At 43.1% G+C, this 26,733-nt stretch overlaps 3 protein-coding genes across 8 annotated transcripts; all 3 read right to left on the reverse strand.

The window, feature by feature from the left end:
• Window positions 1-205: 205 nt before the first annotated feature.
• On the reverse strand, window positions 206-6,365 carry LOC133137367 (cyclic GMP-AMP synthase). Of its 6 annotated transcripts, none has more exons than XM_061255607.1 (6): window positions 6,270-6,365; window positions 4,269-4,512; window positions 3,426-3,651; window positions 3,032-3,325; window positions 2,251-2,350; window positions 206-2,084 (listed from the first exon to the last, which is right to left on the reverse strand). In XM_061255607.1, exons 2-6 carry the CDS (start codon window positions 4,506-4,508, stop codon window positions 1,598-1,600), a joined length of 1,347 nt encoding a protein of 448 aa, XP_061111591.1. In that variant the 5' UTR covers window positions 4,509-4,512; window positions 6,270-6,365; the 3' UTR covers window positions 206-1,597. The 6 variants fall into 6 exon arrangements, with proteins under 6 accessions (XP_061111591.1, XP_061111597.1, XP_061111592.1 ...); XM_061255613.1 differs by having other exon boundaries at window positions 4,269-4,530; window positions 6,270-6,359; XM_061255608.1 differs by having other exon boundaries at window positions 6,161-6,359.
• Window positions 6,366-8,569: 2,204 nt separating this feature from the next.
• Window positions 8,570-19,209, reverse strand: LOC133137242 (elongation factor 1-alpha). The gene is made up of 8 exons (XM_061255385.1): window positions 19,066-19,209; window positions 17,909-18,062; window positions 15,230-15,409; window positions 12,273-12,569; window positions 11,630-11,780; window positions 11,237-11,493; window positions 10,603-10,837; window positions 8,570-8,924 (listed from the first exon to the last, which is right to left on the reverse strand). The coding sequence occupies exons 2-8, from the start codon at window positions 18,050-18,052 to the stop codon at window positions 8,800-8,802; spliced, it is 1,389 nt and encodes a 462-aa protein (XP_061111369.1). The 5' UTR covers window positions 18,053-18,062; window positions 19,066-19,209; the 3' UTR covers window positions 8,570-8,799.
• A 266-nt stretch (window positions 19,210-19,475) lies between these two features.
• Window positions 19,476-23,207, reverse strand: LOC133137243 (elongation factor 1-alpha, somatic form-like). Its single transcript, XM_061255386.1, has 8 exons — window positions 23,048-23,207; window positions 22,136-22,297; window positions 21,354-21,533; window positions 20,957-21,253; window positions 20,719-20,869; window positions 20,378-20,634; window positions 19,985-20,219; window positions 19,476-19,896 (listed from the first exon to the last, which is right to left on the reverse strand). Exons 2-8 carry the CDS (start codon window positions 22,277-22,279, stop codon window positions 19,775-19,777), a joined length of 1,386 nt encoding a protein of 461 aa, XP_061111370.1. The 5' UTR covers window positions 22,280-22,297; window positions 23,048-23,207; the 3' UTR covers window positions 19,476-19,774.
• Between the last annotated feature and the right edge of the window lie 3,526 nt (window positions 23,208-26,733).

Raw genomic sequence — 26,733 nt, forward strand, 5'->3', positions numbered from 1 at the left:
TAACAATAGTTATTTGGGGTGCAAATAATGTTGACACCTATGCTTTTCAGATCAAATAAATATAATACAATATGACTGTTTATATATTATCAAGGATGCTATTACCTAACAAAAAGAAAAGCAGACAGAACAATTCCACAGCTCCAAACTGATGCAGGCTAAAGTAATAGCTGGCCAGTAACAGAACCACTGAATAAAAATCGTATGACTTAAAACAAAAGGTTTTTATTTTAAAAATAACCTGCCATTTGTGTATTTATATCTTAAATGACATGCTAACAAAGAGCCAACTGCATAAAATAAAAAATAAACTAAATGCAAGAATGTATTATTCTTGTTAAAACAGAAATTCAAGGATTTCAGCAAGAAAAGGGTTCAGATGTAAACCCAAAACTAAAAACAAACCTGTAAACCATCACTGTAAAATAATTAAAGGTATTATGGCAATATATTTCATATGATGATAATGATATATATACCACTAGACAGCAGATCACAACCCCAGAAAAATAACTTATTTGTTTAGTTTCATAGAAATTAGGGTCCCTACTACAGCATAGCAGTGGCAAAATCAAAATCAAAGTCAGAAAGGAAAATCTATTTTGGAAAAACGTCTTGAACATCTTGAACAAAGAAATAGCATACATTTGGTATTCTTCATCTCAAGGCCCCCAAAAATGACAAAAGGATGCCCTCATTCACAAACATTCACGTAAATAGAATGGTTCATGTTTGATACCCATATCCAAATACAGTTTTTTTACATCTTAGAACATGCAAAGATATATTGTAGATAGATAAGATGTGTACGGGCGGCCTGTAGTGTAGGTAACGGTAAATGAGTGGGACACGCAGGGTTAGTGGTTCTAATCCCAGTGTAGCCACAATAAGATCCACACTCCCTTAACCATGCATTGCTCCAGGGGAGGATTGTCTCCTGCTTAGCCTAATCAACTGTATGTCACTCTGGATAAGAGCATCTGCCAAAATGCTAATAATGTAATGTGTACCTGTTAATTACAATTTATATAATTCATAAATATAATGAAGACAGTATTGCTGAGAAAATCAGACAGGCATTATATCATATTAAAATACAAAGTACAATATAAATATTTCATAAATACAATGAAGACAGTATTTTACTAGGTACATTACATTATTGGCATTTAGCAGATGCTCTTATGTTGTACAACAAGGTGCAAAGTGCATACCCATCATCAGGAACAAGTGCACTGAAAGACCCTAGAGGGAAGTACAGTTTCAAGTGCAAAGAGTACAACAAAGATAAGGACTAAGGCCTATTTGATTAATCTGACAATGGATTATATTTATATCTAAAACTGTTTTCATACAGCACAAGGCAATAGAATGATATACACTTACCTAGGAGCAATAAACAGCTTACATAGCCACAAAAAAATATTAAAAGTTATTAAAGTTAGTTAAAGTAGGTATGGCATTACCTGAATCTAAAAGGTGTCATTTCTAAAATATGTAAAAATGAACAAACAGTTCCCACATTTCGGTGAAGACCCCCTATTATTACTTCTCAGTCCACATGAAGTCTGTGGATCCCAGTTTGGGAAACCCTGATCTATTTGACTGAATAAGCAACCACAGAGAGGAAACATAGCAATGCAGCTATGGATGCGAACATCAACCCTATCGAGAGATCTCCCTGGGTGCCCGGGGGTGGTTGGGAAGGGTTTGGGTTGAGGGCGAGTGGCGGAGCAGGTTTGGGCAGCTGGAACAGGGGTAGGCCCAGCTTCATCTGCTCCTCTAGCGCCCTCTGCAGGCAGGAGAGTGCCTTGCGTGGAAAGGCAGGGGCAGCAAAGAGGTTGCAGGTGGGAACAAAGAAGTGCGGGAGCTGGCCGCTGGAGACGTGGCCCTCCAGGGCCAACAAGAGTGCCATGAAATTGGATGGGAGATCACTGGGGGCCCACTGAGAGTCATGGCCTCGCCTGCAGAGGGTGTGCAGGAAGGCCGTCTTCCCATGGTATGAGCAGAGCCGGTCTAACTCCTCAGGGAATCGTGTCTTCAGGCGCTCAATTAGAAATTTCAGCAGCATGAGACACTTCTTTCTGGGAGAGCAGGAGGGGGGGTGGGCAGGGTATTGAGCCTTGCACAAAAGCAGCCAATCCCACAAACACACATTTAATTTTTTTAATGAGTAAATCTAAGTGATTGATATTTTGTATGCTGGTTATCATGACCTTCCAGGGACAGAAAGAAGAGTGAAAGGCTTACCGGCAGCACTTGGTGGCACGGCCCTCGCAGCAGGTCCTGGCCTGGCCATGGTTCTTGATTAATTCCTTTTCGATATGAGAGAAGGAAATCCTCCAGCTCTCTGGAGATACACACAGATAGACAAGGGGATTAACCGTGAGGCCGCTGAAGCCTGTTTTCACCGGGAAGGATAACCAGAAGTACAACAATGAACGGTAAATTGTCCTATAATATCCACATCAGAGAGTATTTTATTGTACCTGTAAATCAATGGACAGACAGAGACAGAGCATGTTAATCAGGAGGTCATCACACCACAAAATGTTTAAAGACTGTTATCAGCACTTCAGTTCAAAGAAAGATATCTTGACACATCTGCTCTCGGTGTGAATACAGAAAATGGACAGTATCGAGCAGTTAGACAGATGTTTATCATGTTCTAAAAACCCAAGAGTTATCCAAAAGAGGGCTATTGTTATTATCCTATCACAATTTGTTATCTGTGTTATCTTTACCAGTGGGGCCCTATTATCACATGCAGTCAGTTAATTTAACATTTTTGGAATTCAGCACCTACGGGTCCCCAAACAAACTCAACACTGATGAGTTCCTTACATACAATCCAGCTGGTTATTTACTAAAGCAACTCGGGGCAAGTGGCAACTCTGCCACACCGAGGAACTGAACCAAGAACCTCAACGCTGGAAGCTCACCTCCCCAACCGTTATGCTGCGCAGAGAAGTCACAGCCTATGACTCTTTTGTGAACAAAGTCGCAGCCTCAGTTGTAGCGAAGCTCCTACCCTTAGCGCTCTCACTGAGGTTACGTCCCGCCGGTTTCTTGGGTACGAAGTAGAAGCACTGCTTGGTGAGGTTGCGTCGGGCCTTCTTGCCCAGCCAGTTATCCACCTTCAGGCCTTGCTGGGCAGCGAGAGGCCAGGCTTGGGCTTCAGGTACCTCTAGGGTGGGAACGATGTCCAACGACAGCAGCTCTCCCTCCTCTTTGCCGTCTTGCGAATTGCACATCAGCGACAGTGTCACCGCTGGCGAACTGGGCCGCTTTCTGTTCAGCACCCAGCGACCATCCCCCTCAGGGACTGACGGACAAAGGGACAGACAATGTGTTGTGTCAATCAGGGGATGCACAACATGCACAGCCAAGGGCACTTGTTCATGAGTTCCCTGCATTCTGCTGACCTTTGTATGTGCTGAGGAAATTTCTGATCAGGGCACGCATCTCATTGAGGACTTTGCTGGCTGAGATTGTGAGCCCGTCAGCCAGCAGGAAGGCCTGGATCTCAGAGCGAGTGGGCCGGGTCAGGGAGACGCTGTAGTGCAGCCCGTGGTACTCCTCCAGCTCCACCCAGGTTAGCCGTGGAGTTGGGAGCAGCAGCATTATGTCAAACTCGTTTGGGTTACTTATCTGCAGCAGACAGAGGGGGGGGGGGTTCAGGACATGACAAAAGCGACCAAAATCACAGGCTTCAACCACCCATCACTGGACTCCATATACACAAAAACATAAAGCAAGCTATAAGAATCATTAAGGACCCCTCTCATCCAGCAAATCTTCTCTTACAAACTACTGCCCTCTGGGAGGTGCTACCGGTCATTAGGGGGAAGAAGAAATAGATTAAACCGCAGCTTCTTCCCCAATAATCCAACACTGAACTATACACATCTGAACAGAACAACAGACATTTTCACCACATAAATCTACTGGACTGTATCACCATCACTACAACATCACTACTGAAATGTACTTTCATACCTCATGTCACAACTACTGTTATTGTTTTGTTCCACTTGTTGATTTGCCCTGTATGCTGTCTGCCTGTGTATATGTCATGTGATTCTAGTGTATAGGTAATGTCATGTCACAAATGTGAGCTCTCCAGCTGTACTGGAACAAATTCCACCAGCTTGCTGTGTGGCAATAAAAAGCAATTGTAATTATAAGGGTTAGAGCACCAACTAAAAAGTATATGAAGCCTGTGGGGACCCAGCTCAGTTGTATCTCTCCCGACACGAATGGCCCACCTTCACTGTCTCATAGTAGCTGCCACTGTTGAGCACTGTGACAGATCTTAAGAAGGGCTGCTTGGTGTTCTTCTTCAGAAAGTCCAGGAGGCCATCTCGCAGGTCATTCACCCGCTTGGCAGTCTGCTGCAGCTCGGTCCGACGCAGGCCGAGCTGATTCACCCGATTTCTGATGCGCTCGTGGAGATGCGGGGCCACCGCGGGGGCGTTCTCATCAGCCTGCGCCACAGCGGCCATCATATTCCTGCGCACACACGGACAGCTACGTGGATTCAGAGTCCTGGAAGGCCAGCAAGGAGAGACACCAGTGGCCAAGGCCGCCCAAAAGAAGTAGTTTGGGTTCCACACAGAAAGAAAAATGTGTTTTCAAAGTAGTCTGTAATGTACCACCACAATACCTGTGGGGGGGATTATTTCTAAAATTGAATTATCAGTGCTAGACTGGGAGATATGCTGACATGCGGGGGGGGGGGGGGGGGGACACACGGTGATCTGCTTGGAATTGAACCCTCTAGTCCTCATTAGCCTGCACAGATAAGCACATTGCTAAATAACTACCCATGCTTGAGCCCAATACTCACGAGACATTGTCCATGTATATCTCACTCTCACAATCTTACATTATTACCTCCATGGACTAATTTCATGACATTACATAACATTTTCTCCAAAGCGTCTTACATTTTATTAGACTAAGCAGCAGACAGTCCCCCGAGGAGCAATATGGGGTTAAGGGCCTTGCTCAAGGGACCAACAGCTGTGCAGATTTTATCATGGCAACGGTACCTTAACCATTAGGGTACAGGCTCAGATTAAGCTACAGGTTTCTAGATACAAATGTAAAAACAACAGATGATGCTCATTGTATACAGACAGTGAAAACAGCAGCATTTTATTACAGCTTAATGTCCATGAAAATATCTTTCCATTTTTTTATGATCAAATGTTTTTTCTATTCAACAAAAATTCTCAAACTGAACATTCAACAGAATTTATTTTTGAATGTCTGTTCCCTGGTTGTGGACTCATTCCTTATTGTGTTCCAATGGGGGAACCAGTTAGCCCGTTCTCATGACAAAATCATAACCTTACCCTGAACACTCGGGATTGAGCTACGTTTAAAGTGATATCTATGTCATTTGTCATCATTCACAAATTTGTATTTGAATTGTAAATCACTTAAAAAGCTGCAAATCCTGAGTAGGATTAGGTTGAAAGGAATCTAACCGAACACCCCCAAGTAGTCTGCACTTCTTTGTCTTCTTACTCTTCTTTGTGAGACGGGTGCGTGGGGGGTTGGACCCAAAATGTACATAACAGGTAGACAATGGCTTGACAAAACCACTTAAACGTGCACTGATGAACAGGGAGCAACAATTTCGCAAAGACAAGATATGTAACTGAGCTTATATGCAGGTAACATGAGACACAAGAAACGTGAGGTAACATGAACACATGGTTAGAATGTTAATATTACCCAATCCTGATCTAAACTTAGATTAGTAAGAAGACAAGGGAAATTTAAACTGAAGGGTATGAGTGACAGAAAGGGAGAGAGAAAGCAGGAATGCAAGGTTTGTAGAAAGACACAAAAAAGTGTATGGTAAACAATGAACAGAACCACATAACATGAAACAAACATAAATCATGACATAACAAGTTAGCAAAATTATGACAATAAACTATATAACATGACATGGCAAGACTAAGAAATAAATGGTAACAAGAACTAAACATGAAACATAACATGACAAGACAATGAAACGTAACAAGAAAGAAAACATAAAAACATGGCGAGACTAGACTAACATAATACGTGACATGAGAATAATGTAACGAAGACAATAACTAAACATGAAACATGATGTGACAAACACCGTGACTTTGCCTACCTCTTTCCAATGGAGGAAAACACACCTCGTCTGCTATTCTGTTGTTGAACTAATCTTCAGCCTAACTTAAAAGAAGTGACTGTATTAAAGAGAATACGTTAAGCCTTACCTGCCGTCTAGGTTGACAAAGTTAAGCTCCTAAACTGGGCAGTGTCGATCTGGTTTAATCAGCTTTTTCACACCAGCAAGCCTCTTTCCCTTTAACTAATTCTGTTTCCTACTATCGTTTTCCTCACCGTGATGTCACCAGGTGGGAGGCAAAGCTCATTGGTGAATCTGCAGTCAAAGCCCTGACTCTGGTTTCAGGAGAAACAATGATCTAGTGCAGAACCAGTATGGCCAATGAAAATCATGACATTAGCATCCTTTATTTACTTAGAGTATACCTGAAGGCACCTCCTCCAATAGGATATGGAGTACCTCACTTTCACTTTCACTTCTTGTGAAATACTAGTGGAAAATAAATAATTATTTCACTGCTACCGGAAGCAAAGAGGACTTCTCATAGCTAATTTAGTGGCACTTTGATAATTGTTACACTGATGGCAGATTATGCAAGGAATGCAGCTCCATTTACAGTGGGAGCAATAATTATTTGATCGCTTGCTGATTTTGTAGGTTTGCCCACTTACAAAGAATGGAACTGTGTAGAATTTTAATCATAGGTACATTTTAACATTGAGAGACAGAATATCACAAAATAATCCACAATAACAACATCATATATATTTTATAAATTTATTATCGTATTTTTGCCTAAAATAAGTAATTCTGGCTCCCACAGACCAGTAAATCTTCCATTAAGAAGCACTCCTAATCTCAACTCATTACCCAAAACACCTGTGTCAACTCGTTACATCGTTATGTAGCTGTATAAAAGACACCTGTCCACACAATCAATCAGATTCCAACGTTTCCACCATGGGCAAGACAAAGGAGCTGTCTAAGGACATCAGGGACAAAATTGTAGACCTGCACAAGGCTGGGATGGGCTACAAGAAAATAAGCAAGCAGCTTGGTGAGAAGTTAACAACTGTTGGAGCAATTATTAGAAAATGGAAGAAACACAAAGTCACCGCCAATCTCCCTCGGTCTGGGGCTCCACGCAAGATCTCGCCTCGTGGGATATCAATGATCATGAGAAAGGTCAGGGATCAGCCCAGTACTACACAGAGGAGCTTGTTAATAACCTGAAGGCAGTTGGGACCACAGTCACGAAGAGAACCATCAGTAACACACTACACCGTGAAGGACGTGAAGGATTAAAATCCTGCTGCGCGCGCAAGGTTCCTCTACTGAAGAAGGTACATGTACAGGCCCATCTGAAGTTTGCCAAAGAACACCTGGATGATCCAGAGGAGGCTTGGGAGAAGGTGATGTGGTCAGATGAGACCAAAATAGAGCTATTTGGCATCAACTCGACTCGCTGTGTTTGGAGGAAGAGAAATGCTGAGTACAACCCCAAGAACACCATCCCCACTGTGAAGCATGGAGGTGGAAACCTTATGCTTTGGGGGTGTTTCTCAGCCAAGGGGACAGGACGACTTCACCGTGTCGAGGGGAGGATGAATGGGGCCATGTACCAGGAAATTTTGGGCGACAACCTCCTTCCCTCAGTGAGAGCACTGAAAATGGGTCGTGGATGGGTCTTCCAACATGACAACGACCCAAAACATACGGCCAAGGCAACAAAGGAGTGGCTCAAAAAGAAGCATATTAAGGTCCTGGAGTGGCCTAACCAGTCTCCAGACCTAAATCCCATCAAATCTGTGGAGGGAGCTGAAGCTTCGAGTTGCTAAGCGACAGCCTCGGAACCTTAAGGATTTGGAGAGGATCTGCAAAGAGGAGTGGACCAAAAACCCTTCCAAGATCTGTGCAAACCTGGTGAAAAACTACAACAAACGTCTGACCTCTGTGCTTGCCAACAAAGGTTTCTCCACCAAGTATTAAGTCCTATTGTTCTATGGATCAAATACTTATTTCATGTGAAAATATGACATTAAATTCATAAAATTTATATGATGTTATTGTGGATTATTTTGTGATATTCTGTCTCTCAATGTTAAAATGTACCAATGATAAACATTCTACACAGTTCCATTCTTTGTAAGTGGGCAAACCTACAAAATCAGCAAGGGATCAAATAATTATTGCTCCCACTGTACATAAGTGAAATGTGACAGCAGGTTATTAAAAACATTTGCCTTGATGCTGTCAGCGAGTAATTATTGCTCCATAACCAGCAAATATTTTTGGCCATGTTGTAATGTATTCTTACTGCAACACAGCGATCAAACTATTCTGAATGAAAGAATGAGCACTGGCCATTGTAATGCAGCAACATCCCTTTCCCTGTGGTGACATCTGCCTTGATGACACACTGACTTAGAAAGAACACAGCGGCACAGGTTTCTTATTTATGCAATTATTGATCATTTTTATTATAGTTAACAGCATTTCCCCTCCCCCCCCAAAGCAGTTTTTTTAAAACAAACTTTTTTCCCTTTCCTGCGAAAACTTTTGCGATGGGTTTTGATCAGCATTAGCCAGTCCTTCAACAGAGAACTCAGGGTTTGACACATGGTGGGGCGGGGAGCCACAGACACGGCACGCTGGGGGTCTGGGTCAGGCAGGGGAGTTCATTTCGCCTTGGCAGCCTTCTGTGCGGACTTGGTGACCTTGCCAGTGGAAGGAGCCTTCTTTTCCACAGCCTTGATCACACCCACGGCCACGGTCTGCCTCATGTCACGGACAGCAAAGCGACCTGGGAAAGGGGTGGGTGTGGGGGGTCAGAGAAAGGACAGAGAAAAAGAGTTGGCATGTTGGCAATGACAGTGTTCTCTTTTTCTATTTAGAGATGGCTGCACACTGCATGCAAGAAGACAGGTATTCCTGAGAGGGATCACAGATCACTGCAAACTAGTGAGTTAGTGAATGCACTGTACAAATACTGTACTATACAAGCTGTATTGGCAAAGGTAGATCAGTTAAAAACTTTGCTTAAATCTTGTTGCTATGCAATTGTAATTTACATATCCATCTACTGGGACACAAGCCAACACAGAAATATTTGAAGAGGGTCTGTGCTCCAGAATAGTTATTCCAACTTTCAAAAGAAACTTTGCATCATCCAGTCATTCAGCCAATCTGCCACTGCCTGGTGCCTGGTTGAGGTAATACGGCATTACACCGCACATTAGTCGTGGCTTACAACCTGGAGCCAGAACTTACTGTTTAAGCGACACCCACACAACAACATCTCTGCATATCCTGAAGCAACTGTGTCCTTGGAACATGTTTTCATTGCATGGGACTTGAAGCCAGAAGAAAATGAGAAGTTTGCTCATCTGTGTCCTTGTAAGTACAACTATGCGAGGTGCACAAAATTCTAATCAAGTAGAACCAACAAAACTGATTCAGTTGAGTTTTTAGTCTATCCTATTTTACCCCATGCTCTCACTGAGCAACTTGGTTGACGGGCTGAGGGAGGGGCGAGAGCTTACCATTGTTTCCTCTTAGTGGTCTTGTGCAGCTACATTTTTAATAGAGGAAAAACGGCATAACACCACACCAAATACATATTCTTTGCCACATAGCCTATCCTCTAGTTATTATAGTTATGTTATGACACTGATGATTATTATTCGTTCTTGCTACCTAGCAACATATCTATCTCTCTTGGTCGCGAGCTACCTAGATCTCTCTCACTAGCCAACAAGCTATATCTATATCTCTCAACATATAGCCTTTCGCTATCTCTCACTAGCCAGCTAGCTAGCAATCTCTCTCTCACAAGCAGTTAGCTACCTAGTGATCTCTCTATGTCAATTGCTAGCTTATTAACATTACAGTTATACAAACACAGCATTATTGAATTGACTAGATTGTTAGCAAAAGCTAGCTCTCCAGTGCTGTAAAGAAAATAACTCAATGTGCTTTGGTGTTAATGTGACTGATTTTGGCAGAGAGGCTAAATATGTGCCATAGTCTAATGTCTATCCTTGTGTTTTTAGCTGCTTCTCCATTGCAATGAGTGAACCTGGGCAGAACAATTATTCAGAATAAAGGATCAAATCAGTTGGAAAATCAGAAGTCTTTTTCGATGTTGACGGCCGATGCAGGTGAAAAGATGAGCCATTGGCAACCTTTGTCGGTCAACTTTCGTCACTCGGTTGCTCAGCTTCATCAAATATTAATGGACTTCTGGCAACTAGTCTACGAAATCTTTCACCGTGAGGACACAGGCTTAAGCTCTAAAGCCATCCATGTAGGCAAAATGTATTCAAAGTTGTGTCCTGGGAATCTGAGATGACCTAGGAATGTGTATGTACCAGAGTAAGGATGAGGCCAAGGAGTTTCATTTTTAAACATGGAAAGAAAGACACTGAAGAACATTTTAGGTGTAAAGGCACATTGAACTTGTCTTGGGGCAAGGAACTCACCCAGTGGAGGGTAGGTGGCAAAGCTCTCGACACACATTGGCTTTCCGGGCACCATGACGACAATGGCGGCATCTCCAGACTTGAGGTGCTTGGGGTTGTCTTCAAGCTTCTTGCCAGAACGGCGGTCAATCTTCTCCTTGAGCTCGCTGAATTTGCAGGCGATGTGGGCGGTGTGGCAGTCCAACACAGGGGCGTAACCCTGGGAGATCTGTCCCGGATGATTCAGGATGATGACCTGGGGATACACGGGAAGGCCAAAGGGGACAGTGTGAGGTCAGAGGTCACAACTGAAAGGAGGCTGACAAGGACCTGACGGACTCACTTGGACAGGAACGCAACACAGCGTTCAAGTATGAAGAAAGCCTCATTGTACTCATTGTAAAATCAATATTGTAGGTGCTGGGGAATGTCTGAGTCTTATAAGTCTGTGAGTTACATAAACAAAAGAAGAACTGCTGCAGTTATTTGCCCTGCCTGTACTATCTCATACTGCCTATCTAATAATACCTGTATTAATCTTAACTTTGATAATGCTGTATTTTAACTTTAAAACAAGACAGACCTCCCCTTTCCTTTTCGTGTGCAACTCCCTGAGACAGACCCCCTCCCCCTCCCCAAAAAACACCACCCTCACCTGAGCCGTAAAGTTTCCAGCCTCCTGGGGAGGGTCATTTTTGCTGTCACCGGCCACGTTACCACGGCGAATTTCCTTGACGGACACGTTCTTGACGTTGAAGCCAACATTGTCACCGGGGAGAGCCTCAACCAGGGACTCGTGATGCATTTCCACTGACTTCACCTCAGTGGTCACATTGGCGGGGGCGAAGGTCACCACCATGCCAGGTTTCAGGACTCCAGTCTCCACACGGCCAACGGGTACAGTTCCAATACCTGTAAGGGATGGGGAGAAGTGGGCCTGTCACTGTCAGATTTCAGTGATCACACGGACATTGCAATCATCTGCACGCTTCATGAGTCTTCGAGGTAAAAATACGAGGACAGGAAGTGGCGGTGAAGTGGATTTTACCTCCGATTTTGTAGACGTCCTGCAGGGGCAGACGCAGGGGCTTGTCGGTGGGCCTGCTTGGGGGCAGGATGGAATCCAGGGCCTCCAGCAGGGTGGTGCCGCTGGAATTTCCCTCCTTGCGCTCAACCTTCCATCCCTTGAACCAGGTCATCTGTGTGTAGCAGAGAGGGTTTGCAAACAGCTGGAGACTCGGAAGGAAACAGTTATGTTTTTTGTGCATCTCTGCCGAACAGAAATTTATTGCAAAGCCACTCCCTTCTTAATGCCAACGCTTGTGATTTCAACTGCCGTTTTTTTAGTTCACTCTGCGGTTCACAAGTCAGGCTTGCACACCGAGTTCCTGACTGGCCAGTGGTGACGTGTGTGATAAAAACGTGTTCATCCAGGCCAGCTGAAGTTGCCCAACTATTTGGCAGGTGGGTTCATTAATATCAACTTTGTTAACAGTAGTGCAATTTTGTCACTGGACAAATTCTTTCCAGAAGAGGTTCCACCACACCTGAACTCTAATGAACTCTGCTTTTAATAAGGTAACCTGACACCAAAAACTAACAAACAGAGAACAGAGTAGTACCATGGACAGGAGCTTTAATCAGGTCAGTGTAGCTTCAGTTAGTATCATTCTGTGCATGGCAAAACTTACGTTGCTGCTGGGCTCCAGCATGTTGTCTCCATGCCAACCAGAGATGGGCACAAAGGCAACGGTGGCTGGGTTGTAGCCGATCTTCTTGATGTATGCGCTGACTTCCTTGGTGATTTCCTCAAAACGCTTCTGGCTGTAGGGGGGCTCAGTGGAGTCCATCTTGTTGACTCCAACAATGAGCTGCTTCACTCCCAGGGTGTAGGCCAGCAGGGCATGCTCACGGGTCTGTCCGTTCTTGGAGATGCCAGCCTCAAACTCACCTACGCCTCCAGCCACAATTAGCACAGCACAGTCAGCCTACAGGGAGAAAATAAGCAGAGGGAAAGAGACGGGGAGGGAGTGTGGAAGAAATTGAGTAAGATTTTAGATTTGGAATCAAACAATTCATGCATGGTTAAAGTGCAGATTATCAACTTGTATTAAGGGTATTGTTATTAATTCTGCTTTCACAATGTAGAAATTACAGCACTTTATCAGGGGATCATAATGTTTGGGACATATTAATGCTATGTAAATGAAAGTAGTCATGTTTAGAACTTTGTCACATTGAAGTCTGTGACCTATAGACAAGACCAAGTGGCAGGTGCTAAAGGATCTTCCCTGGTGATGGTCTGCCAGTCCTGTACAGCAGCCGTCTTCAACTCCTGCTTGTTTTGGGCACTAGTTGCCTCAAGTTTTCTCTTCTGCATATGAAACGAGTGTATTTTCATGGTATTTTCCAGTTCAGATCGAAGGCAGTTCCTTTCGGCCTCCTCACTCTACTCTTATCATCACTCTGAATACCTCTGAATCTTGGTCTTCTGCAGCCCCATTATTCCTGACCAGCATCGTCTCCACATAGAAAGGAAGCTGCTGGATGTAGTGGCCAAGGAACCTCTGGCCACAGGGCTGAACATGGAGGCTGACTTTAAGACCATTTTTTTAAAAGACAGACACTGTGCCGATAGGGTGGTAAGGAGAATAGCCAAAATGGCAGTATGATGTGGTACCTCCTCCTGGACTGGAAGCAGTAGATTTCACTGCAGCAACAAAAGAAGACTACACAAATTCAACCAGATTTTGAAACGATTTTCCGTCAAATTTCCAGTGCCGGGCCAGAATATGAATGTCAGGAACCACGTACGGGTGTGTTTACACCTTGTAGTGTGACATCATCGAAGATCAGCGATGTGGTGTCTGGGATGCTCCACGAATGTTAATACATTCGTTACCTCAAGTTCTCTTTCATGGATAGAGAGCCCATACTGTCGTCTTCGCAACACCCAGGAACGGGTCCACAATCGTTTTTTTTATTTCTTTCCTTCTTCTTTCTTTTCGGAACACAAGACCGGCAGCATCACACGTAGCGCTTCTGTAGCCATGATTGACAATTTCTTGACCCTCCTCCCCAACGACCTATGAACTTGCGCCAGATCGTGATGACAGCAGATGATGTGATGACGGCAGCATACGATGATTGGTCAGGGTCATACTTGTGGTGTTGCCACTCTCCCGGCCAAGACACTGCAAGAATTTATGGCACTCCGATTGCCTAATCTGACATGGTGACCATTGTGAAAGACAAAAATAGTCTGTTCCCGGCGTTATGTGTACACAAGACCCTTTTCCTTAACTCGACAGGCTCTTTTAGGTCATTCTTAGCTAGATACATAGCTATCTTGTTTTTGCAGCTAATTACAGTGGGGTGCAAAAATTTGGGCACCCCAGGTTTTAATGTCTGTTACAATTAATCTGTATGTGATTGAAAGCAAACGTGAACTCTAAATGGTACATTGTTAAACATGAGACCTTTCTGCACATTTTCAAACAAATAGCTTGTTATTTTCATGTTTTACTGTTCATAAATTTAAAAAAAGGAAAAGAGCCCTGTGCAAAGGTTTGGGAACCCTTTTGGATTATTCTTTGTTAACTTTTTAAAAAGATGATTATTACTAAGGCCCAGACCCAGGTGATTTACTTGTTAGGGCTTCAATCAGTCAGGTTAGTATAATTCCAGGGCTGAACTTTTCATTCTGAAGTAACTCCATGCCTTCAAAAGTATCCAACTGCAGTGGCTGTTCTGTCTGGTGTTAACGACCATGGGTTTCTCCATGCCTGCTTCCTGAAGAGTGTTTCTGATCGGTCAGATCTGTCTTTGGGGGTTTTCTTCATGACAGTGAGAATTCTTTAGTCATCAATTGGAAAGTTCTTCTTCGGCCTACCAGGCCCATTGTAATTACTTATCAGTGTTCTCTTCTTAATAATGCTCCAAACAGTTGATTTTAGCAAGCCTAGGGTTTTGGCCAATGTCTCTGACTTTTTTTCCTCTTATTTTATGATGGCTTCCTTGGCTTTCATTGGCACTTTCATTGGCACAACTCTGGTCCTCATGTTGACAGACCCCAAAAGTCTAAATCAACACTAGATTCTGAAAGCTCTCCTATTACCTGTAGAAATCAGGAACACATGTGAAGGCATTATGGTGCCCGGAAATGGAGTCAATGTGCTGTCATTTGTACATGCTGAAACCACAATGCATACAAATATCCTTTAATAAATATATGACAATGTATGTTTGATTACACATTTTAAATTGTAGAGTACCTAGCCAAAATGAAAAAAGTGTGTCCCGAACATTATGGAGCTCACTGTTGTAAATACACGTCAAAAAAATAAAATATTATGACCAATTTGAATTTATAGAATACAATAGAATTTACTTCAATCTAAAATCGCTTTAGATTGGTATAACTATGCCTCCCATTCTCACATCACAATTCAATGAGAATTGTATATTGTACATTCTTCAAATCAAAAAATCTACATCCAGATGTATTAAGCTTACTTCTAAAAATGCATTGCACGGCTATCACACAGACCTGCTACTGGTCCAACCACACTAATAAACTACAAGTATGAAATAAAGGAGGCAATACATGAGTAAAAAGACATCCAACAGTGGTGGTGTACCGCCCTACCTGCGATGTGCCGGTGATCATGTTCTTGATGAAGTCTCTGTGCCCAGGGGCATCAATAATTGTCACATAGTATTTGCTGGTCTCAAACTTCCAGAGGGAGATGTCAATGGTGATACCACGCTCACGCTCCGCCTTCAGTTTGTCTAAAACCCAGGCGTACTTGAAGGAGCCCTTGCCCATCTATGAACAGATTACACAATTTAGGATTTTGTATTCTTCAAACGTAGGACAGATTCACCCAGTAACAGTTCCTTTGATCTTAACTAAGTCAATGTGCAGCTTGCAACTTTTTAGAACTGGATTTCCCCAAGGTGCACAACCAAGTAGTGATTTTATAGACCTCTTTTATATCGGAAACCTCATGAAAATCTCATGTTGTGGATGTAACAGTCAAAATATGCATCATATAACACGTACACAGTCAGCTCCAGAATTATTGGCACCCTTGAAAAGCATTCACAAAAAATACTGTAAACTAAAAAATAATAGTTATGGACATAAACTGTATTTTGAAATGTGTAGAGTAGTGTGCTTTATTAGTGATTCAACTGAATCAATCAAAATCTTAAATTGATCAAATAAATCTCTCTCCCCCACGAACAGGTTTCACAATTATTGCCACCCCTGGTTTAATACGTTATGCAACCACCCCTGGCAAAGATGATAGCCATTGAGTCTTTTCCTAGAAATTGTGATACGGTTAGACAACACGTTTGGAGGGCTTTTTGACTATTCCTCCATTCAACTTTTCAAGATCATTGTTATCCTTGGGGTTCGGCTTATTGATTCGGTTCAGACCCCAGATTCTCAATGAAATTTAAGTTTGCAGACTGAGATGGCCTTGCAGAACAGGATGTTGTTTTCACTTTCACTTCACACCATTTCTGTGTGGATTTTATGTCTGTTTGAAGTTATTGCCCTGCTGGAAAATCCACTCATGACCAAGTCTCAGTGTCCTAGCAGAAACTAGATTTTCTGCCAAAATTTCCTTTGCTGAATTCATTATGTGATTGATCTCAAATTGTGCCCTCAGCCACTGCCAGCAAAACATCCCCAAATCATCAATGACCAACCTCCATATTTGGCAGTAGGTATGAGGTGCATTTCCTTGTATGCGTTCCTCTTTTGTCGCCAAACATGCTGATGGTGTGGATGACCAGAAAGTCCAATTTTCTGTATTGTGCTCAGTAAGGGCTTCGTGCTACTCTTCCAAATAGTTTGCTGGTATATAGGTTCTATTTTATGGTTCTTTCTGAGACTTTTGACCCCAAGTAGCAACCAATCTCTGCAATCTCTGTGATCCTTGGGTTCTTTATTTCCTCCCTCACCATCTTCCTCAGTATCTGTGGGGACAACGTGCACTTGAGTCCTCTGGTAGTCTAATCAACTGTACATCCCTCTGGATAAGAGCATCTGACAAATGCAATTAATGTAATATAATGTGTTTTAATATAATATGACAATTCTTTGGCTTTTCCAATGCTGATGGTTGACAAAGGGATCATGCTGGCTTCCATCGATCCATCCATTATCTTAACCTGCTTATCCTGAACAGGGCCGTGGGGGGGCTGGAGCCTACCCCAGCATACATTGGGCGAAAGGCAGGAATACACCCTGGACAGGTAGCCAGTCCATCGCAGGGCACACACACCATTCACTCACACACTCATACCTACGGGCAATTTTGGTTTTATTCACAATAATTGTTAGGGATGCTAATAATTTTGACACCTATGGTTTTCAGAAAAAAATGAGATCACTTAAAAAACATCGAAACATGAGTGCGAACGCACTGAAATAGCATATCATTTTCCCCTATTTGAACATAACACAGATAATCTATGTTACATAGAATTTTCTTCATTTTTATCAATACTTCTGGAGTTTACTGTGTATTAGCAGCTCTATGGTAAATCATGCAAATACTAAATTGTGTATTCTATAACATGCATACTATGCAGCCTGCAGAAAGTGATACAAGAAGCTACACCACAAATATAGTTTGTATACCAAATTTGGAGTCTACTTTTAGCACACTTGAAATTTCATATTTTAACCGTAATCCTTATATAAATTGGAAACTGATATTATGTTCGTGTAATTTGTTGTAAAAATACATCCCTTTAAAAAAGCCTTTCATGCCACACTGTAGTAAGTATGGTGTACATTATGCAATTGTCTTTATTAGTAGGCAGACACCAGTCAAGTGGGCAGTCTCATAACTTGCTATTTGTTTCAAGATTCAAGACTGTCCAATTACTTTCCATGGACAGGACAGGGATAAATCCATGTAAATATCATACACAACAGGCATAATACATATTGTGTAGTACTGTAACCTGTAACTTAATCTCAAACTTGATTGAAAATGGTAAAAATTGACATACTAACCCTTAGTTGGCATGTAAAAGTACAGTTTGTTGGGGGAATACCAAACGGAGATCCGGATCCAGATATTTTCCAACTGCTACTCGGAATAAAACGCTTGCCAGCTCTCTAGTATTTTAAGGTTGAACAATATTAACAGGGGATTCGGGAAGTACATCGAATTGTACTGTAGGTGACGCCATTGTTGCGATTACGCACTCGTTTTGCAAGACACGCCCGATGACTGATGCCGTTTTTTTTTTTTTTTGCAAACCACGTCCCCCTCCCTCTCCCGATTCACGAGACACCCACCTCCGCAGCTTCCTTCTCGAACTTCTCGATGGTTCTCTTGTCAATGCCACCGCACTTGTAGATCAGGTGCCCGGTGGTGGTGGACTTGCCGGAGTCGACATGGCCGATGACCACGATGTTGATATGGGTCTTTTCCTTCCCCATGTTTTATTTACTATTTAAAAGGGAAATAGCGTCGGTATGAATTCATTCAGTCGACATCTTTGCAATCTCACCATATAGCCAACTGTAGCTAGCCGAGAGCGGCTATATTTAGCAAATAACGGGAACTCTAAGGGACTGCCATTTTGGCTAAAACAGGCTCGTATGAAAGTTAGCTAGGTAACCATAGCTGTATAAAATATTGCCAGCCCGGTTACCAACTAGCTATCATTTGACAATCGCCAGTCATTTCCAGCCAGCGAATATTTTAGAATGTAGCCAAGTTAGCTAACGTTAGTGCTGTTCATTGCGCGGCATGTGCCCGCCCCCTCCACTCCTCCCTTTCTGCCCTCCATGTTGAGGTACAGTTGAGAGCACCGGCCGGCCATGTTGTTCAAGATTAGCACAAGCAACGGCTGCATGCAGACCGGGTAAAAATCCAACCGGCACCCAACCCAACTTCTCCCACCTGTACCGAGCCCTTAATACAATATACCACCTTTAATAGTCCAGAATAAACTATTAAATGGCTAAATGTCAGAGTAGGGCTCAAGGGAAAGTAGCTAGCTACATTAACCCAGTAGGGACCGCAGCCCCCCTCCCCCCTGGCCCGTTATTTCTCCCTTGCATGACTTGACATGCCATGACTCGTTGAAACAAACCACACCGATATTTCCAAAAACTAACGCTATTTTGCATCATAGGGCTTGACATTACAACCCTGCGGCGAAGGGATTTGCGTAAAATCCGTTAACGAAATCATGACAATTTAGATGCTAAGTATTCACAGAACTGACTTAAAATCCAGATCTGGCAACACAATTTAGTAATTAACGAACAGGAAAATACTCCATTTACGTTATTCACAATACCCGTTACAGTTGCCCAATGTCAAGGTCCAGAACAAAACCCGATGAGGATGGAACAGACCAACGCAGAAAAGGCACAGTATTAGGTTACAAATGCCACCATTTTAAGACGCAGTGCTGAAATGGGTTTAAAACCTGGTTACAAACCTGCTGTAAAAGATTGCGGCAGTTATCCCTGGAACAGACCGGAGAAAGGACAGAATTCAGTCCCACATCGCATTTTATACCGGCACATGGGGGGCGGGAGAACCTGTCAGTTTGGACCGCGTGGCTGGAATGCAAGACAGCCGGGTATTATTGGCTGCTGCAGGGCAAAATTCAACATCTCGATTGGCTGGCAAATGAAAAAATAAAAAAATCATTCGGGCCACAAAACGTCAGTGGCAGCTGCAGCGAGGGGGTGAGAAGCAACACGTGTTCCACAAGAGGCAGGAGTGGACATCACTGCAGTGCTGTCCATCCACCATGTCACCACTGACCCAAAAGTAAACTTCAGAATGAAACTGCAGCCACAACTGAACATGCTCTCAATCAGAAGGAAAGGAGGAAACATTCAATAATCAAGAAATTCAAAGACCTTTATTAGTTAACAGCAGCTTCTTTCCAATTCAGTAAGTGACATGTCAAACAGGTGCAGCTTTCCAATCTCAACTCAAATTTAAACTGAAAGAGGCACTGTCACTCAATTTATGAAGCCAAGGCGGCAATTTTCTTGATTTCTTTTCCTGCGGAAACTTTTGCGATGAGTTTTGATGAGCATTAGCCAGTCCTTTAAGAGGGAGCTCAGGTTCTGAGACAAGGTGTAATGGGGCACTGCAGACCCCAGGCCCAGAGGAACAGCCTGGGGGAGAGGAATTCACTTCTTGGCAGCCTTCTGTGCAGACTTGGTCACCTTGCCACTGCTGGCGCTCTTCTTCTCCACAGCCTTGATGACACCAACAGCAACGGTCTGCCTCATGTCACGGACAGCAAACCGACCTGCAGAACACAGGTTACATTTAAGGTCAGTTTAATTCTAATTTTTCAATCTACTTGTCAATCAAGGTGAAAGACTGAGGGAACTCACCAAGAGGGGGATATTCAGAGAAGCTCTCCACACACATTGGCTTTTGAGGAGTCATGTCAACAATGGCAGCATCACCAGACTTCAGGTGCTTGGGGTTGTCTTCAAGCTTCTTGCCAGAACGGCGGTCAATCTTCTCCTTGAGCTCATTGAATTTGCAGGCGATGTGGGCGGTGTGGCAGTCCAACACAGGGGCATAACCCGCGCAAATCTGTCCAGGATGATTCAGGATGATGACCTAGGGGAAATATTGATGAGGTTAGACCGCTTCAACACAAGCACAGGGTAGAACCACTAGACTCCTGGTCTAAATGCATACCAACTGTTTAAGAGATGGTTGGCACTAAAATTAGACCAGCTGAATAGCATTACCAGTCTGATGTACTGCAATCTTACCTGAGCAGTGAAGCTACCAGCTTGCATGGGTGGGTCGCTCTTGCTGTCCCCAGCAACATTGCCACGGCGAATTTCCTTGACAGACACGTTCTTGACGTTGAAGCCAACATTGTCACCAGGGAGAGCCTCAACCAGGGACTCGTGGTGCATTTCCACTGACTTCACCTCAGTGGTCACATTGGCGGGGGCGAAGGTCACCACCATTCCAGACTTCAGCAGGCCAGTCTCAACACGGCCAACGGGTACAGTTCCAATACCTGGAAATAAGCAGAAGGGTCAGCACTCAGATGGTTCACAGCAGTTAAGTCAAATAGCAATCGGAAACTAGCCAAGTACTTTACCTCCGATTTTGTAGACATCCTGCAGGGGCAGACGCAGGGGCTTGTCAGTGGGACGGGCAGGGGGCAGGATGGAGTCCAGGGCCTCGAGCAGGGTGGTGCCGCTACCATTTCCCTCCTTGCGCTCAACCTTCCATCCCTTGAACCAGGTCATCTGAAAAGGGAAAGGAGCACATTGTTGCCAGGGTAACACTTAAACCAGCATACAAGTGTACAAGCATAATCTTGCAAGGAAACTTACGTTGCTGCTGGGCTCCAGCATGTTGTCTCCATGCCAACCAGAGATGGGCACAAAGGCAACGGTGGCTGGGTTGTAGCCGATCTTCTTGATGTATGCACTGACTTCCTTGGTGATTTCATCATAACGCTTCTGGCTGTAGGGGGGCTCAGTGGAGTCCATCTTGTTGACTCCAACAATGAGCTGCTTCACTCCCAGGGTGAAAGCCAGCAGGGCATGCTCACGGGTCTGTCCGTTCTTGGAGATGCCAGCCTCAAACTCACCAACACCACCAGCCACAATCAGCACAGCACAGTCAGCCTACAGGGAGAAGGAGCAAGTCAACCAGCAGAAAAACCAATAGCCACAAGCCAAGCTAAAGCTTAGCCCACATTCCCTCAGCTTAAGATCAAAATCCTACCTGTGAGGTGCCAGTGATCATGTTCTTGATGAAGTCTCTGTGCCCAGGGGCATCAATGATGGTCACGTAGAATTTGCTGGTCTCAAACTTCCAGAGAGCAATATCAATGGTGATACCACGCTCACGCTCTGCCTTCAGTTTGTCCAACACCCAGGCGTACTTGAAGGAGCCCTTGCCCATCTAACCAAAAAGTTTGAATTTCAAATTAGACACTTGGTCAAATAGCAAACCATAAATCCAAGAGATTAAACTATACTAAAGAGAATGTTCTAAACCAAACCATCTTTTGACCTTTGATCCACAACATTTACAGTTCAAATTTAATAATTAAATAGTAATGCACCACTTATGCCAAATGTGGCAATAAATTCAGAATTTCAGAACTGTTTGCTTTAGACAATTCCAAGCCATTATTCCAGAAGTAACAGGAGTCATGTTAACTCATGAGTTAGTTCCAGCAGTTTACAGAAGAAATCTAGCCATTACAATTTAAACAAGTCAAATACAGAACATTAGCAATTTCATGAAAATAGGACAGCCAGCTGTAAAATGAATCAGACGTTTAGGTCAAATTGACCACCCCACTATCAGCCTGATACAAAGTGCTGCGTCATCACTGAACAGTCTGCGCATGCTCCGCCCCGCGTGCCCACCCGGGCCGGCTTCAAGGCCCCTTACACTGGTCTCCCTATTCAATGGCCAGATCACGCACGTTTCCGCCGCCATCTTTGGTCGAAATTATTCAGAGTCTGTGAGTTTAAAGAATAAATTGAGAAACCAACCTCAGCAGCTTCCTTCTCAAACTTCTCGATGGTTCTCTTGTCGATGCCCCCGCACTTGTAGATGAGATGACCGGTAGTTGTGGACTTGCCGGAATCGACATGGCCGATGACCACGATGTTGATGTGAATCTTTTCCTTTCCCATGGTTAATTCTTTACGTTTCTACGATGGGACAAGTCACATGTAAGCTTTCCCAACTGGTTTCACAAGTCGCCAATAAAGAAAAAGGTTCCTTGCCTACCAATTATTCAAGCAAAATACAAATACAAAATTCGTATCAAACACCGATACGAATTATACGAAGAGGATACAAAACCGTTATTCTCAAAACAGTTATGCCCTGAGGGGACAAGTTCCTAAGACGATTGACAAACCAGGGGCCTTCGGCGGTCCCGGGACCCAGCCGGATTCGGGCCATGAGCCAATACGACACGTGTTGCTTAAGGCCACGTCGTATTAAGTTAGGCTACGGGCAGACATTTGAAAACCCCACCACACCCAGATCTAGTTCTGGGCACACTGGTTTGGGGTGATGAGTTAAGGAAAAGAATCAGGTTTCTTCATACCGAAGGCCCAGTTATCCCCGGCAAACTCCTTTGTTCTACCCACTACCCCCTCCCCCACCAGCAGTTTCCAAACGCTTTACAAAGTTAAAATTTTCCCGTAATACATTTTGAAAGAGCCGAATGTATCAACAAAGACGACTATTTAGAAGGCTCGTGTGCTTTGAGGCGATCAAATGTAAGCGTACCAATTACGTTATAGCACCAGAGATGCCTCCATTGTTTGTTGAAAAATGTGTCACGGGGCTTTATCTGTCATTTAGTCGAGTTACCGTTAACAACATAAAAGAAACTCAAAAAGTATGCGACACACCATTTGCCCACAACGAAAGAAATAGGAAACACTTACCGGTGTTATGCGATCACTCGGCCGCAGCTGCTGCCCCTAGCCAGGTAACAGAAAGAGAAGGAAGAAAGGCTTGTGTCGGAGTTTTTATACGCGGGGAGGCGGCCAGTCAGGGTTGCACCCCCAACTTCCTCTCCCCTCCCCGATTCGACCCACAAATCACAGAATTCAGGCAAAATTTCCCCGCCTGTCGACGTACGTCATCATGTCTTTCAGAAAGTGGAAAACTTTATATCGACGTCATAGGGCAGGCCTTAATTAGCCTAAGGATGCACAAAAATCAATATTACGCTACACGGTCGGTCTGTACAGGCTAGTTGTGGTCATAATTGAAGTGGATAGGGCCACAAATGGAAATTGGCTTTAGTTCATTCTTATGTAGGCTGCCATATTTTGGTAGGCTTCATTGTGGGAAACATATAGGCTAGTAATATAAGCTACTTTTACAATGCATATTTTGCCATGCCCGTGGTCGTATGATACACTCTGATGATGATACATTGTGGCTCGCCAATGTAAAAGCAGCGGGAAATCATAGGCCTTTCTGTTGCTACTAGCTTCTGTGTCAGTGCCCATCGACTGAAATCTCGTTGTTCGCCTATTTAGTCTGACAAAAATTTAAAGATGTTTCCTGGTTACTTGTGTTTGTGCCACCCATGAGAAGATACTGCTTACATCTGAGGTGGTGTGAAGAGAGAAAACAAACGGATAAGACATATCGGAAACACCGTTTATCTAAATATCGTCAATTTAACGGTTAGCATATGCTTATTTATGCTGGGCATCCTTATTTTTAAATACTGATCTAACAAGCAATAAGGCTGCAGTCATGAAAAACTATTGTCTCAATTATTGTAGCCTAAAATATTTATACCCTTTGGGTCTGTGCCAGCGTTAGATTAAAACATTCCTTTCTACAGCAGCATGCATCCAGCAAGCCAATTGCTTATTCGGTATTTTGCATCCAGCAGGCCAGTTTCTTGGCCCTGTTGTGTGTCTTTACATCATTAGTTCATGCGCAAGAAAACTTCCATTTAGCTGTTGATTCTCAAAATGAGGGTCAAATAAGTGTCACTGGCAGTAAAGCAGGCCACTAGGCCTGTTGTATCTGATCAAATCAAAATGAATTGATCAGAGATACTTGGCCAAAACAGTGGGGGTGTGAAAATCAACGGTTTGAGTTTCTCCATTCACTCCTCTCATATTCAGGTGACAGTCTTCCTGTCAGCTGCTGCTTTCAATCCAGAGTGAAAGCGAGAGGGAGGGTGGCAGGAGACTGCCCTGTGCTCTTGGAAGTAATCAGAGTAGAGAAACATTAGATTAATTCCACAGTTGTAGTAAGCGTCCTTATGGATATGCACATGTGCATACCTGTCAAATAAGGAAACTAATTTCATAACAAAACAAAGAACAATTAATATTTCCCAGATCCTTTTTTTAATAATTTTTTTTTTTTTTTTTACAGATGGTGACGATACCCCTTTCTTCTTGTAGCAACCAAACACACAACCACCTGGACTGTGTAATTTACTGTCAGCCACGAGCTAGAAAAAAATATTCGTGCATAATTATAAATAAAGTAAATAAAATTTTCTTATATACACTCAGTGAGCACTTTATTAGGTAAACATATACACCATCTTGTTAATGCAAATATGCAGGTCAAGAGGTTGAGCTGTTTGTAACTTTGATTGTAGAATGACTGTTGGTGCCAAACAGGGTGGTTTGAGTACCTCAGAAACTGCAGATCTGGGATTTTCATACCCAACAGTCTCTACAGTTTGCAGAGAATTGTGCGAAAAACTAAAATAAATCCAGTGAGCAGCAGTTCTGTGGGCAAAAATGCATTGTTAATGAGAGAGGTCAGAGGAGAAGGGCCAGATTGGTCAAAGCAATGCAAATAACCACACATTACGACAGTGGTATGCATAAGAGCCATAAGAGCAATAAGTAAAATAAAAAATAAAAAGTAATAAATACATAATAAAGTGCTCAGTGAGTGTATGTATGATAGCTGTATGTCTCAAAAGTGCAGTATACAGATAGAGTCCCCTCCAAAAGTATTGGAACAGCAAGGTCAATTCCACTGTTTTTGCTCTACACTGAAGACAATTGAGTTTGAGGTCAAAAGATGTGCATGAGATGACAGATCCAAATTTCAGCTTTTATTTCCTGTTATTTCTATCTATATTTGTTATATTTATTAACAACTTAGAACATATCACCTTGTATGAGACCACCCAATTTTTTGGTGAGCAAAAGTATTGGAACATGTGACTGACAGGTGTTTCTTGTTTCTTGCTGTTAGATTGATTGGTTAAACAATAAATAGTTCTGAATGTCTACTCTGGTTTTAGCCTTGGGTTTTGCCAGTGGAGACTGTATTTGTGTTAGAAAAGATAAACCAGTATGAAAACCTGAGAGCTGTCTTTGGAAGAAAAGCAAGCCATTTTGAAGCTGAGAAAAGAGGGGAAATCGGTCAGGGCCATTGGGAATAGCTTGTACAACAACTTGGAATAACAGCTATTTAACAGTTCGACCACGGAAAACAACAGTTGATGACAGAAACATTGTGAGAGCTGTGAAGAAATACCCAAGGGGTGAATGTATCTCAGTAAACCGTTAGAAGAATATAGTGGCTCCAATATAGAGGCTATGCCACAAGATGCAAACCACTCATCAGGAGTAAAAATAAGAAGGCGAGATTACAATTTGCAAAGAAGTTCAGAGATGAGCCACAAAAGTCCTGGAACAAAATTTTACGGACTGATGAGACCAAGATTAACCTCAACCAAAGTGTCATGGCTTAGGCTTGCATGGCTGCTTCTGAAGTGGGCTCACTAATCTTTGTTGATGATGTAACTCATGATGGTAGCAGCAGGATCAATTCAGAAGTCTACAGTATGTCTGAGAAATGCTTCCAAACTAATTGGGAGGAACTTCATCATGCAGCAAACAGCAACTGAACGAGTAAAAGCCTGGAAAAGCGTCACAAAAGAAGAATGCAACAGTTTGGTGATGTCAGTGGTTCGCAGGCTTGATGCAGTTATTGCAAGTAGGGTTGCCACCCGTCCTGGATTCTCCGGGACTGTCCTAAGTATTTTTGTGTGTTATATACATTAGTATTGCTTAATGAAATGTAGACAGCGTATCCAGTGTTCGTTTCTAAATGTAATGTAACAAATGCTGCAGAGACGTTATTAACCTTCACAAATTACACTCTTTATTTTTGTAATGAAAGAGGAATTGGCACCAAGCACAAGGTAGTTGCGCACCACATTCCTTCGTATGTGTCCAGGTGGCAACCCAACTAAAATTGGGTAGTCTGATACCAAAGGTGCTATGTTCTAAGTAATTAAACACAACTTGGTGTAAATACCAGGAAATAAGTGCTGAAATTCTGAACTCTTGTCTCGTTCATCTTTTTATCTCAACCCCAAATGTATTCAGTGTATTGGAAAAAGAAAGGAATTGGCCTTGCTGTTCCAATACTTTTGGAGGGGACTGTATGTGCTTATAACAACACCACTCAAAGCACTGTTTCAGTGTGCCATAGTGTAGTTTCAGATTCATTCAGGCCTGGAATGAACACGCCAATGTGGGTGACAGTTTGCGTGGTGGTGTATCACATCAATCAGCCGATGGGATAGTGTATTAGCTCTTAAGAACAACTGCAGCTGTTCATGTGG

Source organism: Conger conger, chromosome 9 (assembly GCF_963514075.1).
Source record: "Conger conger chromosome 9, fConCon1.1, whole genome shotgun sequence".
In the NCBI taxonomy this organism is placed as follows: Eukaryota; Metazoa; Chordata; class Actinopteri; order Anguilliformes; family Congridae; genus Conger; species Conger conger.

Coding starts and splice junctions, on each gene's coding strand:
- LOC133137367 (XM_061255607.1), bottom strand. CDS start 4,508: ATGATGGCCGCTGTGGCGCAGGCTGATGAGAACGCCCCCGCGGTGGCC. Junction 3,652..4,268: donor GCTACTATGAGACAGTGAAG/GTGGGCCATTCG, acceptor TGTCTGCTGCAG/ATAAGTAACCCAAACGAGTT. Junction 2,351..3,031: donor CCTCAGTGAGAGCGCTAAGG/GTAGGAGCTTCG, acceptor GTGTATCTCCAG/AGAGCTGGAGGATTTCCTTC.
- LOC133137242 (XM_061255385.1), bottom strand. CDS start 18,052: ATGGGGAAGGAAAAGACCCATATCAACATCGTGGTCATCGGCCATGTC. Junction 15,410..17,908: donor TCGAGAAGGAAGCTGCGGAG/GTGGGTGTCTCG, acceptor ATCTGTTCATAG/ATGGGCAAGGGCTCCTTCAA. Junction 11,781..12,272: donor TGCTGGAGCCCAGCAGCAAC/GTAAGTTTTGCC, acceptor TGCTACACACAG/ATGACCTGGTTCAAGGGATG.
- LOC133137243 (XM_061255386.1), bottom strand. CDS start 22,279: ATGGGAAAGGAAAAGATTCACATCAACATCGTGGTCATCGGCCATGTC. Junction 21,254..21,353: donor TGATCACTGGCACCTCACAG/GTAGGATTTTGA, acceptor TTCTCCCTGTAG/GCTGACTGTGCTGTGCTGAT. Junction 19,897..19,984: donor CTCTGAATATCCCCCTCTTG/GTGAGTTCCCTC, acceptor TGTGTTCTGCAG/GTCGGTTTGCTGTCCGTGAC.